Source organism: Rattus rattus, chromosome 9 (genome assembly GCF_011064425.1).
Source record: "Rattus rattus isolate New Zealand chromosome 9, Rrattus_CSIRO_v1, whole genome shotgun sequence".
In the NCBI taxonomy this organism is placed as follows: Eukaryota; Metazoa; Chordata; class Mammalia; order Rodentia; family Muridae; genus Rattus; species Rattus rattus.
In genome coordinates, this window is record NC_046162.1 from 39,887,278 (window position 1) to 39,903,234 (window position 15,957).

Here is a 15,957-nt window from a genome sequence, read left to right on the forward strand (position 1 = left end):
AGCCATGTACTCATGTTACATGCTACATAGATCAGGAAGGTGGACTCAAAGGAAGACCTGGACAGTACCTGTCAAAGGTACAGTGAATGCTTAATTGTCCTGGTTCCCAGTGGCTCTGTGGACCGTGTCCCTGGGATTAGAGCCCTGCTTGTACCTCTCCATCTTTGACCTCCACCTAACACCTAAAGTCCTACCATACTGCTAATTCTCTCTCTCCTGGGCTGACCCACTGTCTCAGTGGGCCTCTCACCATCCAGCTCTGTCATGCCCCAACGCCTTTTCATCACGGTCTCAGATAGCCTAGACTGTTCAAGTTCACCATGTAGCTTAAGGTGACTGAATGTCTGATCTTCTGTCCTTCACTTCCTGGATGCTGGGATTATAGACGTGGGCCACTTCTGTTTATGCCGCACTGGGGAGTGACAAGCCTCAGCTCCAGCCCAATCTTTACCTCTAGGGCTCCCATGGACCTGATTTACTGGATGTTTCACAGGTGTCTCCCATCAGTGTCTAAATATACTCAGGCCTCTCCCACCTATAACCAGATGTGCTCCAACTCAGGAGTCACTCTGTGAATATGTCCTGATACTGCAGTGGCCAGAAACCACTGTCTACTGGAAATTCAAGATTCAGCGTCACACCATTCTTAATAACCAAATGCCCCTACTTTGATCCCTCTCCTTCCTTAATGTTTATGTGCAGACACGCCCAGGATATTATGTGCTCTTAACAGTGGCCACTCCACCCTGCAGCACTCTGCAGCAGGGCCACCCCTGGCACTCATTACTGTACAACACAGCCTTCTGGGCACTGGTTCTCCAGCCTTGTCCACTGAGCTTGTGTGTGACTACCCAAAAGGTGGCACCTCTTTTCCCTCTTCTCAGTTGGTGTATACCATCCTGGCTCCTTGAAGAGCCCTCTATCTCACCCCCACTTCTCTTTTAACAGACAGTGAACATCACTGTTACATAAACTATTTTATTTAAATAAAACCAGGACTGACCCTCTCCCACACGCACCAGCACATGCACTCGCACAATCATGTCCTCCGTTTCTGTTCCTCCTGAACAGCCACCTCAAACCCCACAGGTTCTCATTGTGACCATCCTTGAAACCTGAAAATTGGGAGATCCCATGCGAGACACTGGCACTCTTCCCCCAACCCTGGGCAAGCATTCTCCTCATCCTCCTGGTGGGACAGGAGCTCGGCTCTTCCAAGGCACCCAGATCTGGTGTGGTTTCCCTTCACACAACCCGGGAACACCAATACCCAGAGCTGCTCTTTGAGGCTGGGACCCCTCGCTTCAGGTCAACTCCTCTCACACAACAGAGGAGGCTTTGTAACCATGCTTAAGCGCTCTCCAAAGGTTCCTGGCATAGGTACCGTCTGGTATGAGAAAGAGCAACAGAGAGCAATTGAGCACCAAGTTCCCTAATGCCACCCTGAAGGAGGGTGCCAAGCTCCAGTTCAGTCTCTACCAAGAAAAAGCAAGCCTAGCGCCACACATGGGGAAGGTGGGGATGGCAAGGTCTCAGCCTTGAGAATCTCACATCTCTACCCTCCAGCATAGATCCCATGAGGGACCCACTAGCACCTTGGCAATTGTAAGGGCTCAGCCCAACTGGAGACACACCACACAAACAGTGGCCATTTGGAGTTGGCCCAAATGCCTGTGTCGGTAACAGGGTTTGACTCCCGCATCTGACACTGACTGAAGGACACACAGCACAGCGGCTAAGGTCACGAGAGGTGCACTGACAGAAGGTGGTATCTTCCAGAGGCACATGGACATTTCACACACTGCTCACAGGCAAGCTGGGACAGGAGAAGAGCACAGGCTGCCAGGGACTCAGCAGCGTATCTAGGGCATGCCCTCTGGGAAGACAGGGCCAGAAACCAACGGGTAAGGGCCTGTCCAATCACTTGGGCTAGGATGTTCATATTCTCACATGACCTCCTGTGTCTTCTAGACCAAGTTCTCTGAGGGGAAAAGCCCGACAGATAGAAGTCAGGTCAGAAGAGGAAATCAGAGAGCATCAGAGAGACTTGAGTGCCAGCAGGGGAAGAGGAGACAGGGCCGGAGAGCAAGCCTTCTAGGTGGGTAAGGCAAAGAGAGAGCCGTCTCCTGAGAGAAGGAACAGTGAGGAAGCTAGGGACACAGGACTGAGACAGCTGATCTTCCCGAGGAAGGCTGCAGACCAGAATCTGGAGCAGACCGGACTTGAGAGAAGGCCTGGGGGGCCCTGATTGCCCATGGGAGAAACCAAGTTAGTTCTGGCCAGAGCTACAGACTGACACTGCGCTGGTGCCGGCCCCCTCGGACTCCGCCGTCACTTCCCCGGCGTCCCCGGCTCTGGGCTCCCAGTTCTTGGCCATCTAGACTGGCATGGTCCGAGAGGCCACGCAAGTGCTCCACTGAGTCACACTTCTGCAGGTCAGAGGCTACAGTACGCAGACTTAATAGGCTCAGCGTGTCCGTATCTGGGCCTGGGCCAGGCCCAAGGCTGCTGCCCTCCTCCAGGCCTCCACCCTCTGCCCCTTCAATCCCACTGTCCCCATCCTCAATGCCCTCAGGTCCAGCTTCAGCCCCAACAGGGGAGGATCGCCGAGGGCCCAGGGGGTGAGGGGGCAAGCCCCGGCGCCTGGCATGAATCTGCTCGCTGATCTGCTCCAGATTACGCAGAGCCACTGAGTAGCGGGTCTTGGCCTGTGCCACCTGCTGCTCCAGTTCTGTCACCTTGGCCTTGTGCTCCTGTGGGGGGAGGAAAAAAAAAACAGGTAATCCATGAGATGTCTTCTGACCCCACTCAGCAGTTGTCCGAGGTTAGACCTCCTACCCCAGAGCCCCTAGACGCCTTCACACCTCTGAACTGCAATACTCGCTCCAGCCCTACTGTCCTCTGAATGTCCCCCCACCTGAGCCCCAACCAGCTCTCCTCCCAGGTCTTCACCCCACTGGCTCCTCCTCCCTTTCTCTCCATCCCCACACCCCTTGGCTACTTTCCCCCCATTCCCACCTCCCATCACTTCTCGCTTTCCCCATCTACCTTTGTTTTTTTTTTTTCAATTTTATTTTTCTTGGATATTTTATGTATTTACATTTCAAATATTATCCCCTTTCCCCCCTCTCCCATACCCCCTCCCCCTGCTTCTATGAGGATGCTCCCACTCCCTCCCACCCACTCCCACCTCAACTCCCTGGCATTCCCCTACATTGGGGAAATGAGCCTTCACAGGACAAGGGTTTTTCCTCCTATTAATGCTGGACAATACCGTCCTCTGCTACGTATGTGGCTGGAGTCATGGGTCCCTCCATGTGTACTCATTGGTTGGTGGTTTAGTCCCTGGGAGCCCTGAGGGATCTGGTTAGTTGATATTGTTGCTCTTCCTATGGTGTTGCAAACTCCTTCAGCTCCTTCAGTCTTTTCTCTAACTCCTCCATTGGGTCCTTTAGCTTTGCTTCTTGATCAGTGTTCTCCACCAGCACAAGCCACTCACCCCTGCCTCCCACTCCCACAGGGTCACTCTGAGCACAGGCTACAGTACTGGCTGGTCTAGCACGGTTTTACCCTTGTCAGTTCCCGGCCCTGACCAAAGCAGCAGACCAGCACTCACTCTACCTGCCCATCCTCCCCCATTAGCTACCTCCAGGATTTGGCTGAACTGGGCCTTGAGCTCAAAATAGGGGCGGCTCTTGCCAATGGCCCGCCGGAGGGTCTTCTGCAGGGCCTGGACCCTAGCTTCAGCCTGCTGGCACAGCCTCGTCACACGCTGATGCTCCCGTTCACCTCGAAGACGCTCTTCCTCTGCCTCGTTCACCTGGCCCAGGTTGGGAGGAGGACACACATCCGTGAGCTGGCAGACACACGGATTAGCCCTAGGCTGCCAATATGCACACTGCCCTGAGGAAACCTGTGTCGGCAAAGCCCTTCCCACCACAGAGTGAGACAGACAGGACTCAGGGGCCACAAGAGCTTCTTACCATCTCTTTTGGACACAGTTCTCAAGCACATGCCTCTGTAAATACCTCTTCCCTACTGTCTTGCATGCCATCACTTGTATGACCTGTCCCTTAGCTCTCCTGATACCATGGAAAGGTGCCACAGCCAGCCCAGTCCCTCCTAAACATGGCTGAACACCCTCAAGCACATTGCAACTGTGCAGACACCACAGTCACCACTGTGTACCCCTCAGTGACAATGGTTTCAGGTCAGGGACAGGAGGTACAGAGACATGTTGGGTTCTCGTAGCTTCCACAGCCTATCTGTGGGTAGCCCAGAGCACTATGTGACCAGGGGACAGGTGCAGGCTCCAGGTATCTTTTCTCCCAGAACCAGGCAACCGTGGTTACACACCACAGCCTCAGTGACCCTTCCTTCTCTCACTACACTTTCTTCACAAGGCCCACCACAGGACAGTGCCTTCTCTGTGCATTCAAAGAACTGAAAGACACAGTCACTATCCAGGAGCTGATACAGCCCTGAACGTGCTGAGGGGGCAGAATTAGCCCATGCCAGGGTACCCCGATGCCCAGTCTGGTTTTAGGAGTTTGGAAATGGTACACAAATTATACCTCCAATATACACGGCAGAGTACAGAAAGTGAAGGGAACAGGGACAGGGAATCACAAGGCTAAACCTAACACGTGAGCACTGAATCCAGAGCTACTGCCTGGGAGGAGCTCAGGGTCCCCCACCCAGAGGACACAGGAGTGGAGAGGAGGCGTGGAGAGGAGGCTTTCTAAGAGAGAAATGTAATAATGGAAGCGCTGGAGGCTGGGCTGGGCAGGCGTAGAACAGGTTCCACCTTAAAGATAACCAAAGCAGTGGGAAGGCCAGAGTTGGGGAGGGACAGGAAGGAAATGGAGGTACGGTAACAGACTAGCTAAGGGGCAGTGAGGGGCACCTGCAGACAGCACCCTCACCTTACAGGTAGCATGGTTGAGCATCTCCTGCCAGGTAGGGTCCAGTCGATTTTTGTCAGCCATGACACCCTGCTCAGCCACAAAGACCATCTCCCGGGCGGCATTGTGCATGCTCACAGCCCGCTCATACCGCAGTGCTGCCTTCTGGGTCTCCTGCTGGGCCTGTGGAGAGACAGACAGCCCGGGAGGACCCCAGTCACCCATGTGATCCCTCAAGGAGGTAAGGACAAGAGGAAGAGGAAGGCCCACTTATAATTTCAGCTTCATTTCCTCAACCACAGTAAGGATAGATGCCATCAAAGCAATAGTCTACAGATTAGAAAAAGAAACGTAGAAATAAATATTAGAAAGGTAATGCCCGTACATGGTGGCCACATGAAATCTGGCAGACTCCCATATATACATACACATAAGTAAAAATGAGTATTTATAAATAAAAACAATATTTGCATATATCAGGCTATATGTAAGATGCTAATCAATACATACATTCCTTGTTTGATTGCTGTCTCCAAGGTATGTCATTATGTGTAGGTATATATTCCAAAATCTGAGAAAATCTAAAAATATTTCTTAGCCCAAAATTATGATAAAGACCACTTCTCAGATCATTGGCTAAGATCAAGTATAGTATCTGCTATCAGTTCAATATATGATATAAGCTATGCTCTACCCAAAATTAAGATAAGGGATATTCAACCAGTACTAGCCAAGCAAAAAACCCCAGCTCCCAGTTATAGCAAACTGACTAAAAGAGTATGTCTTACAAACGGAAATAGCTCAGCAAGACCTAGTGCCTCACACTTTTATTCCCACCATTTGGAAGGCAGAGGCAGGCAGATCTCTGTGAGTTCAAGGTCAAGCCAGCCTATTCTACACAACAAGGTCCAGGACAACCAAGGGAAAAAGAAAGGAGAAAAGAGGAAAAGAAAAAAGAAAGAGAGAGAGAAATAGTCCTAGGGCCTTTAAAGTATGACACAGAGCAGGGATGCGGCTCAGTAGCGAAGCACTTAATGACTGAGCCATTTCTCCAGCCCCATGAAGCATTCCACCAGAAGGGGGCTGTCTAGAGCTTTGGTGTTAGGTCATAATACAGTTACACAGATAAGATGAGGGAACAAAGACAGCACATATTACATGACCCCGTTTTTACAGAATTCATAACAAAGTAGTTTTAAAACAAAAAAGCAAAATATAGAGATAGTAGTAAGGGGAAGAATGCACGTTTAGCTGCTGACAGCATCCAAAGAAACAGAGTCGTGGTAACTAACACACTGGTTTCTAGAACTGGTATGAACATATTCTGGGCACGAGCATTAAACAGCCACATGAATCAAAAATCAGTTCACGGACTCTCAGATCTTCAAGCTCTGCATGCATGCATGTTTTTTTTTTTTTTTTTCCGGAGCTGGGGACCGAACCCAGGGCCTTGCGCTCGCTAGGCAAGCGCTCTACCGCTGAGCTAAATCCCCAACCCCACATGCATGTTTTTTAAGAAATCGGATTTTCAGGGGTTGGGGATTTAGCTCAGTGGTAGAGCACTTGCCTAGCAAGCGCAAGGCTCTGGGTTTGGTCATTAACTCTGGGGGGTGGGGGGGGTCAGATTTTCTCATACAATGTCATCAATCTTCTGCACTTCTCTAAAAACAGAATAGTTGCACATTTGACAGTGATGCATAAATTACCAAGTCAGCTTTTGTTATAGGTTGATGAATAAGATATTTATAACCAGTATTATTATTAAAAAAAAAAAAAAAAAAACTCTACCAACTGGGCAGTATTAACAAAATATACAAACTGAAGAATAATTTTAAAATTCCTGAGCAAAGAGTGTTCACGTGTTTGCTTTCAAATGGATGCCAGTAATCAATTTATATTCCTTAGAGCTAAGTCTCTCATATATGCAAACTTAAGAAATATCTGGAAGCTAAGGGATGGGCTGCTGAGAGGCGGGAGGAGAATGACTCTCTGCTCTCCCCTCCTTGTTACAACTTCTATATTTTGTTTACTTTATATATAATTACAAGCTCGTTTGTCATCAAATTTAATTGGTTCAAAATGTAAAACTCTGAAAAAAATGCACATTACTAAGAAGTATCTCTCATATACAAAATGAGTGTAAAATGGCTAGGTTGAATAAAATTGAATAAAATAAATTTACATTGCAAGTAATAATACAGTAATAATATATACCTAAGTTGATAATATAGTGTAGAAACCATATGGGTCAATATATTTTGCAATAAACAAAAACCTATTCCCAGTAATAAAAGTAAATATTAATGTAATAAAATGACAAAAAATAATCAAAACAGAGGGTAATTGAGCCAGTGCATGGTGCACATGCCTTTAATCCCAGCACACAGGAAGCAGAGGCAGTCAGATCTCTCTACTACAACTAGAGCTATACAGAAAGACCGTGTCTCAGAGAAGGGGGGATGGGATATACTGGGTGCACCCAGAACCCTAAGTTCTTAAACACACTAGCAGGTGAAGCCTGTGGGTGGTACTCAGCATTACAGTTCTTGTCTGATGTTCCCAAAACCCTGGGTTTGATCCCAGCCCAAGGAAAGATAGGAGAGGGGAATGAAGAGGAAAAGAAGGAAGGAAGGATAGAAAGAGCAAAGCTATTAGTGGAACTGAACAAAATTTCTTAACAGGACCCAATGCCTCCACCCACTCTCTTCTTGGCCATGAGTCCATTTTCTTACATTTATGTATTTATTGTGTGTATGTGTATGTATGTGTGTGTCTCAGCACATATGTCACAGCAAACATGTACAGGTCAGAGGACAATACACAGCGGTCAGTTCTTTCCTTTCACCATGTGGATCCCAGTGAATGAACTTGGGTCATCAGGCAGGAGGTGCTTTTATCCACTAAGCCTTTTCACTGGCCCAGTGAACACATTCCCTACACCTTTAAGAGCCTCCTCAACTCACAGGTTGTTCAGAGCATGGCCATGCCCTTAAGTATGATGTTTTATTCCCCATTCCATACAGAGACTGAAGACAGACCGACCCTGCATGAAGCCCTTCCTGATTATAGGCCAAACCGCCCTACTCAGGTCTGTCAGCTTGGCCCAGCCTAGAGACATCTGAAAAGGGCATCTCAGCTGAGGGCTACCCAATCTGACTTGCCTGTAGAGATGTTTATGGGGGATTATCCTGACTACTTAACTGATGTAAAAGGGCTCAGCCCACTGTGGGTGGCACCATTCCCTGGGCAGGTGCTTCTGGTTTATATAGGAAAGCTAGCTGAGTATGAGCCCTCAAATGAGCAAGCAAGCAGGGTTCCTCCATGGGTCTACCCAAGTTCTTGCTTGAGTTCCTGCAGTGACTTCTATCAAGATGGACTGGTCTGGAGGTGTTAGTCACATAAACCTTTTCCTCCCCTAAAGTACTTTTGGTCTTGGTATTTATCACAGCATAGAATACAGGCATACAGCATAGAATACAGCATAGAAAACTAGAATACAGGCATACCTCCTTAGCCAGTCGCCGAGCCTCATAGTAGGGCCGGGCCTTCTCAATACAGCTCCCCAAGTGAGAGCCCTGTGTGTTAAGCTTCCTTGCTGACTCCTGCAGGATCCTCCGATAGGTAGTCCTGGCCTCCTGGCAAGGAATGAGGGAAACAAGCATACAGGTCACAGAACCTCATATCTTCAACACACCCCTTCCTCTACCGCTGTGTCGGTATAGGAAAACACAAATAGAGAAACCTCCAGAGACCAACCCAAGGCTGTGAGGAAAGAGACACTTACATCTAGCTGTAGCTCCACCTGGTTGATTTCCTCACTAGCCTGGTTCAGATGCTCCAGCTCCTCCTGCCGAAGAAGCATGTGAGTAAGAACAGGAGAAAGCTCCCTCAAGTCAACCACGCTGGGCAGAGAAGAAAACCAGAAAGTCCCAGCAGAGTGGGGAACAAGTGAGTCACTTGGAAAAGGGCAGAGGGACTATTCCAGCGGCACCCCGTCTAGGTCCCAGGAAAGTACCAGTAATCTTCATGGTTCCACTTAACTGAGCACTCGAACCCCCATTGCAGGGATGAGGAAACTCCAGCTCCAGGAAGACAGCAGTACAAAGGACAGGGTAGCGGTGACCCTTACTCTGCTCTGGAACACATCACTTCCTCCCAATGAAGGAAGAGTTCTAGGAGATGAAGGACTCTCCTTCCTGGGTCAGGAGGGCCACTCACTCAGCGCATGCTTGCTACATACTTTCTGGTCAGTACTTTGAGAAAAATGTGGAACACAGGGGCTGGAAAGGTAGCTCAGGGGTTAAGACTACTTGTTGCTCTTGCAGAGGACCCAGGTTTAGTTCCCTGCACCCACATGGTAGCTCACAGCCATCTGTAATTCCATTTCCAGGGGACCAATGTCCTCTTCCAGCCTCCAAGGGCACTGCATACACATGGTCTACATACATATATACAGGCAAAACACATAAACAGTCTTATAAAGGTAGAGAACACAGCACACACAGAGGTGGTGACTCACATCAGTGAGCCTCAGGCTCTCGGCAGCAGTAAATCTGCGTGAAGATGGGCACCTGCCTGGGCAGAAGGCAAGGAAGATGCCCAAAACACATCTTACTAGCAAGAAGGCAGAGAAGGGCAACTATTTCAGCAGACACAAGTAAGACAAAATCAAAGCTATTTATTGTGTTTCAGGTGAGAGAAGAAAGAAAAGACTTCAAGGAAATGCAGGACACTGGACACAGAAACATCAGGGCTTGACAGATGATCAAGATAAGGACCAGGTCAGGGTGCAAGGGGGTTTTTGACCTGTTGGACAACAACAGAAGCCTAGCTCCGATCTAATGCAATACAGCCTTTCTCATCAATCCATTTTTTAAACTACAAGTATGTGAGAGGGAGCACGCATGTGAGTATAGGTGTTTGCACAGGCCAGATGCATCAGATGCCCTGGAGTCACAAGTGATTATGGGAACTTAACTCAGGTCCCTGTAAGAGCAGTACAGGCTCTTAACCACCAAGGCAACTCAGAAGCCCCCAGTACAATGTTGTCCTGGCAAGGAGGAATCTCAGGGAATCACTGGACATGCTAGTTTAGTGACTCGGTGGTGTCTGGTCCTGAGAGAAAGGCATGGAATCACCTACCTCTTTCAGTGATGTGGCATGGCTCTGGAAAGGGGGCTGCTAGCCACAAATCATCCTCACTTGCCTAAGAAAACACATCCAATCCCAGATCCTGATGATCTGAGGATACTCCTTAAGAGTCCAGGCTATGCCAAGGACTCTATATCTGGAAATTCCGGGTTCTTAGTTACAGGTTCCACAAAGCAGGTGCACAACTCCAGGCTCTGCCTCCACCAGCCTACAGTCTGCCTGCTGTGCATCCATGGCGGACATCACTAGATAGCAACACCACCATCTCAGCACATCTGCACAGATGTGGTGCTGGCTCCCACTCGCCTCACTTGGCCCGCCCAGTGGAACTAGGAACAAGGACATGAACCTGGCACAGCCTACGTCAGAAGAGCCATGACTCTGGCTGATTGTGCTTGATAGAGCCATTCACAGAACTATGTTGGGAACTCCCGTAGAATGGTTCATTTCCAAAGGCCATTGTTTAAAACTCCTTAAGCCTCCTGGCTTAGTGTCCCTAAGCTGAGATTAAAAATGTGTACCAGCATTGCCTGGTGCGTGTACACATTTATTCCCAGCACTTGTGAGGCAAAGGTAGACAGATCTCTGTGAGTTCAAAGCTAGCCTGGTCTATAGAGTGAATTCCAGAACAGCCAGGTCTACACAGAGAAATCCTGTCTCAAAACAAACAAACAAAAACAAAAACATCAAAACCATGCACCACCACACTCAGCTATCAACCTAACATTTAAAAGTAAAAATAGGACTGGGCATGGTGGCTCACACTTTAATCCCAGCTCTTGGAAGGCAGAGGCAGACAGGTCTCTATGACTCAAGACCAGCCTGATCTACACAGCAAGTTCCAAGCCAGCCAAGCCTGTGCTGTTGTTTTTTGTTTTGTTTTTGTTTTTTTAGTTAAATATAGGAACTAGTACCCCTTACAATTGAAAAGAAAAAAATCCCAATTATAGTAGCACCTACCTGCAAACCCAACATTCCCAAAACTGAGGCAGAGAGATGGTAAGTTCAAGGTCAGCCTGGACAAAAAGCGGACACTGTGTTGACAGATCAGCCTAGCACTTACAAAGCTCTAGCAGGACAAAGAGAAGCCCCCCATGGATGACCATGGGAAGCCGGAGGAGCAGCCAAGCTGAAGCATCATGGCAGGGAGGGCACAGTGGGAAGCCACTGAACACCCAAAGTGCTGTTGTGGACAGTCAGCCACATTCCATTTGGCCTGTTCCACTAGGAATCCTGGCACTCAGCGAAAATGGAATTCAGGGAGCACAGAGTCTGAGTCAGCATGCATCATCTGTCAGAAAGCCAGCAGCAGCAGGAGGATGACCTTCTTGGGGCACTCTGGATACATTCCCAGATGCCAGACCACTGAGTCAAAGCATGGGTGCTTGACTACTAATGTTTCTGTTCTCTCTCGGATGCTCCTGCTCCTCTTCCACCAAGCATCGAAAGGCCCAAGCAGATGATGAGTCAACAGGGCCAGGGCGATGACTCTCGTTTTAGCTATGTCCACACTTGAAGATGAGAGCTCTGAGGTTGCAATGTCACCCTGAAGAATTGGGTGTTAAGTGAGTGTGTCCACGCATCATGGTGGCACAGACCTATAATCTCAGACTCAGGACGCAGAGACAAAAGGATCAGGAGTTCAAAGCCATGAGCTATATACAATGAGTTCAAAACCACCCTGGACCACATGAAACACTGTCTCACCAAAAAAGGAGGGGGAGGGCAGAGAAAACCAGAGAGGCCAGGCCTACCCTGGCACCACTAAACCCTTTGACCAACACCCCCCACTCCTGTCCACTAAGACCCTCTTTCCAAAAGCTGGCAGACATGAGAAACTCCAATGATCCAATAAGTCCCTGATGGAGACACAGCCTTTTCTGGAGGGGTAAACAAGCACACACTGCAGGCAGCTATGGCCTAGTCTCCCATCTGCTTCCTGAGCGATCTCACCAGATGACAAACGTGAGCTACCTGCCTGTCAGCCATGGAAACCCAGCCCCACATTAGAGAGAGCCTCATCCTGAGGATAATCATTTCTGAGAAATTCAAAAAATCCTAAACGAGGTCAGCCCTGACCTCTGGGCTACCCCTTGCCTAGTGGACCCAGCCCTGGCTGGGCTTTCATTTCACTCTTCTCCTATTCAGCAAAGTAAGTGAAAATGGTTTTTAAAAGTCTTTAGTGGATATTGATGGACCTGTTAATGGAGACACATTAAATGTGTTCGTCTAGAAGAACAGACACTCCCTGAAGGAGCTGAAGAGCATCTTCAAGGCATGTGATATGGGCCACTATCAACACTAAAACGAACTTCAAACACACACTAACTCACCCCCTCTGCACCCAGAAGAACCCAATACAGAGGGCAGGTATGACCTAAGACTGTGGTACTCCTCACATCGGGCTGCTTTTTCCAAATGGCAAACTCTAAATCCCTGGCAAGGCTGGAGAACTGACCTATGACCTACTCCTGCCTGTATCATCAAACGAGGAGAACGTAAGGCCTTCTTCCCTGTACCACCTACAACACTAAATGCTATACAGCTTGGCAAGAGAAATGAGGGTCTCACTGCCCGCCAAGTCCCCATCACACTGCAAGCTCACTGGAGGCAAAGTAGACCTTAAGCATTCCCGAGACATTCCAACACGCCCAGAGCTCACTGACAGAACGGAGGATGGCAGAAATGTCCCGTCTAGCCCATCGCTACAGTACACAACTGCATTTTTTTATCTCAAACGACTGTATTTACATAGCCACAAGTGTGCCTCTTCAGCCTACTGCCTTCGCCTACATCATTACTGGAAAACTACACAGAACAAGAGGTTGATGAAAGAAACCAGGAGAGAAGGCCTTTCCAGTGCAGAACGAGAGATGTTTCGTGGAGGTGTAAGAAGCGCGTTACACATTGTGACTTTGCCGTCAGGTGTAGATTCTCTGTCCCCCCCCCCACCCCCACCCCCAAAAGACGAAGAAAAAAGTCTCCATTTTGTAGGAAACTGTTTTAGTAAAATATTTTTTTGTTATTCTAAAAAAAAAAAAAAAGAAGCGCCATGCCCTTCTCCTTGAGGAACTGAGAGTCTCTTAACTCACTAGCTATAAACGTCTAGACTTCTAGACCCGTGTGCACAGTGAATGGGAGCTGTGCACATCAGACAAACCAAGTCCCTCACTTTACTGACCCACAGAAGCTCAAAGAAGTTAACTTTTTCAAAAATCACAAATCATGGAACTGAAGTGGCTTGAATATCTATGCCAAGACTTTTTTTTTTTTTTTATAATGCATTGTCTCAGTGGAGGACAAATCCTCAAAATGAATGAGAGAAGCTAAGTTGTTTTCAATGCAGCATCTTGAAGTGCAGAAGAAATAAATTACTGACTCATGACAGAAAGGAATAGCTCACTAATGCTCCATTATAAGCTCACATACAACCCAAAGAGCCTTAGTGTACACGTACACACACACACACACACACACACACACACACACACACACACACACACACACACACACAAGACAAGATTTACTTTCTTTGCAATTCACTGGCATTACCCAGTAAGGTTTATTGAAGGAGAAGCCCAAGAATTCAAGGTCTAGGATGTTCTAGCTACCTAGAAGGAGCTAAAACTCTTTCCCTATAACAGAGTCTCAGAAATGCAACCTACCTAAATGGGAGAGCTAGGCCCCAAACACACAGCACATATTGGCCATTATCAGCCCAAGAAACTTTCCCATACAGTCCACCTCAGACAGTACCCTGAAACACTACAGATAACTAAGCTCGTCCTAGCCAGCCAACTCCTCCACAAAGACCAGTCTACCTCAGACCCAGTTCCCTGCTGACTCTTACACAACCACCTCTCTGGTTTACCAACTAGACTGTGCACATTCCACGACAGTAAACTGTTCTGACACTCTTTTGGTAAACACACAATTCCAAGAGCCAGGAACGTATATTAAGGACCAATCACAACTGATATAAATCTTTGCAATATAAGAGATTTCCTGCTGGGCATGGTGGCACACACTTTTAATCCCAGAACTCAGGAGGCAGAAGCAGGCAGATCTCTGAGTTCTAGGCCACCCTCCTCTACAAATCAAGATCCAGGGCAGTCAGGGCTACATAGAAAATCCTGTCTCTAAAGAGAGGGGATGGGGGTTGACTTCCTTACAGGCCCAAACCTTACAATGCCTTTCAAATACCTGACTGATTCTGCAAGAGATCCCGAGAAGGTAAAAAGAGGGAAAGATTTCCTCAGCCTCAAAACTGCCTCCCAGTCTCAGTCACCTCCTCTTGCCTCTAGTATATGTAAGGTATCTGAGCGAGCTAGCAATCCTTTTGCTTACTCAGAAAGAAGAATAAAAGGTTCTCTGCCCCAAGCACTCAGGCAGGGTCCCTGCTCTCCATCAGCACTGCAGAAAACACTTGTCACACTGAACTGCCATAGTGTTTTGTGTACACGCTTGCTTTCCTTCCCCACCCCGACCAGCTGTGAGAGTTAAGTCTAAGACCTCATTCATCCGAAGCTCTTCAGCAAGTCTAGCATCTGGCCTTCCTCCCTCCCTCAGCCTTCTCACCTGTATCCTAGGATCCAGCTCTTCCTCCTCTCTAGGGGACAATTTGGTCTCACTGCTGTTGCTTCCACCTCCTCCAGGCTCCTCTTCGACAGGGCTCCTAGGGACTTCGTCCTCTACCACTTCTGGCCGAAGTTCCCCTTGTGGTGTCTCCCGGCCCCCTGGAGACTTTTTGAGATCAGCCATGTTGGCTGGAAGAGGGCAGAGCCCTATGCACAAGAGAGGGCTGACATGCTGGGACCAGGGCCCCAGCTTGAGGCTTCCTGGGCTTTGGATGTAATAGAGAAGGGTCTTCTCGTCTCAAAGGCTGAAAAGAAGGAGCACAGAGGAGCCTGGCATTCAGTTAGAGGCTGAGATTCAAACTGCTGATGAGGTCCCTATAACTAAAGCCTCGTCTGTGCAAAAGTTCTTCACACCCCACCACGGGGAGTCCACCAAGAGACCCCAACAGCAACAGCTCCAACACAGGGAGCAAAGGGGGCCTGGATCCTGGGCCGACACCTGTGAAGAGGAGCACCATTCGGGAGGGTGGAGGCAAGCGCCTCCAGGCTGTGGTGGCAGATGGAGAGAAGGCTAAGTCCAAGCAGAGGGTAGGAGATGCGCCTCTGGGGAGCTGCAGGAGAAACAAAGGCCAAGTTACATATGATGTCAGCATTAGAACCTTGGCCAGCAGCCTCCTTTAAGTCCTGGGTCTCCCAAAGACACCACTGTATCCCCAACACACACCCCCGCGATCCCACCAATCCCCACCTCAACTTCTTTCCTCAGGCCTCAAGGACTTTAGGTCCGACTCTGCTTTCGTCCCTGTTCCTCTCACGGCCCCTCCACAGTCCCTCCCTTTCCAAACTTCCCGAGCCCCACCCTCTCCTCCACACCCTTTTTCTATCAGGCCCGTCCCCTTCTACCCCGTCCGGCTTTGCAAATCACCTTCTATCCCCTAATCTTGCCTTTCCAGACCTGGGGGCCATCTGAGCCTCCAGGCTCCAACCGCATACTCTTCCGCGGACCCAACGTTTGAGTCTCAGCCATCCCATATAACCAGGAGAAAAAAAAAAAATCCCCTTCCCGGCTTTACCTCAGTTTACCTTGCTATACGGGGAGCATCCACGGAGCAAACAATCTTCCCCCTCCCTCCGCAACAAGACGGTCCAACCAAAAAACGCCCTGGCGGAGAGGAAACGGAAATACGCCATCACGTAACAACGCTATTTTTCTCCCTTCCTCTCTGATAAATATTGCCCGATGTAAGTGCAACGCTCGGCGTGCTAGCTTTCAGCGTCCGTACAAGATGGCACCACTCTATGTCCAACGTCGCCTTTCCTAGCTT

At 48.8% G+C, this 15,957-nt stretch overlaps 1 protein-coding gene across 4 annotated transcripts; it reads right to left on the reverse strand.

Moving 5' to 3' along the window:
• Positions 1-962: 962 nt before the first annotated feature.
• Sh3bp5l (SH3 binding domain protein 5 like) lies at positions 963-15,794 on the reverse strand. Of its 4 annotated transcripts, none has more exons than XM_032912406.1 (7): positions 15,716-15,794; positions 14,634-15,243; positions 8,689-8,751; positions 8,411-8,539; positions 4,926-5,087; positions 3,647-3,820; positions 963-2,753 (listed from the first exon to the last, which is right to left on the reverse strand). In XM_032912406.1, the coding sequence occupies exons 2-7, from the start codon at positions 14,814-14,816 to the stop codon at positions 2,286-2,288; spliced, it is 1,179 nt and encodes a 392-aa protein (XP_032768297.1). In that variant the 5' UTR covers positions 14,817-15,243; positions 15,716-15,794; the 3' UTR covers positions 963-2,285. The 4 variants fall into 4 exon arrangements, with proteins under 4 accessions (XP_032768297.1, XP_032768296.1, XP_032768298.1 ...); XM_032912405.1 differs by having other exon boundaries at positions 15,706-15,791; XM_032912407.1 differs by lacking the exon at positions 15,716-15,794 and adding an exon at positions 15,558-15,666.
• Positions 15,795-15,957: the final 163 nt, after the last annotated feature.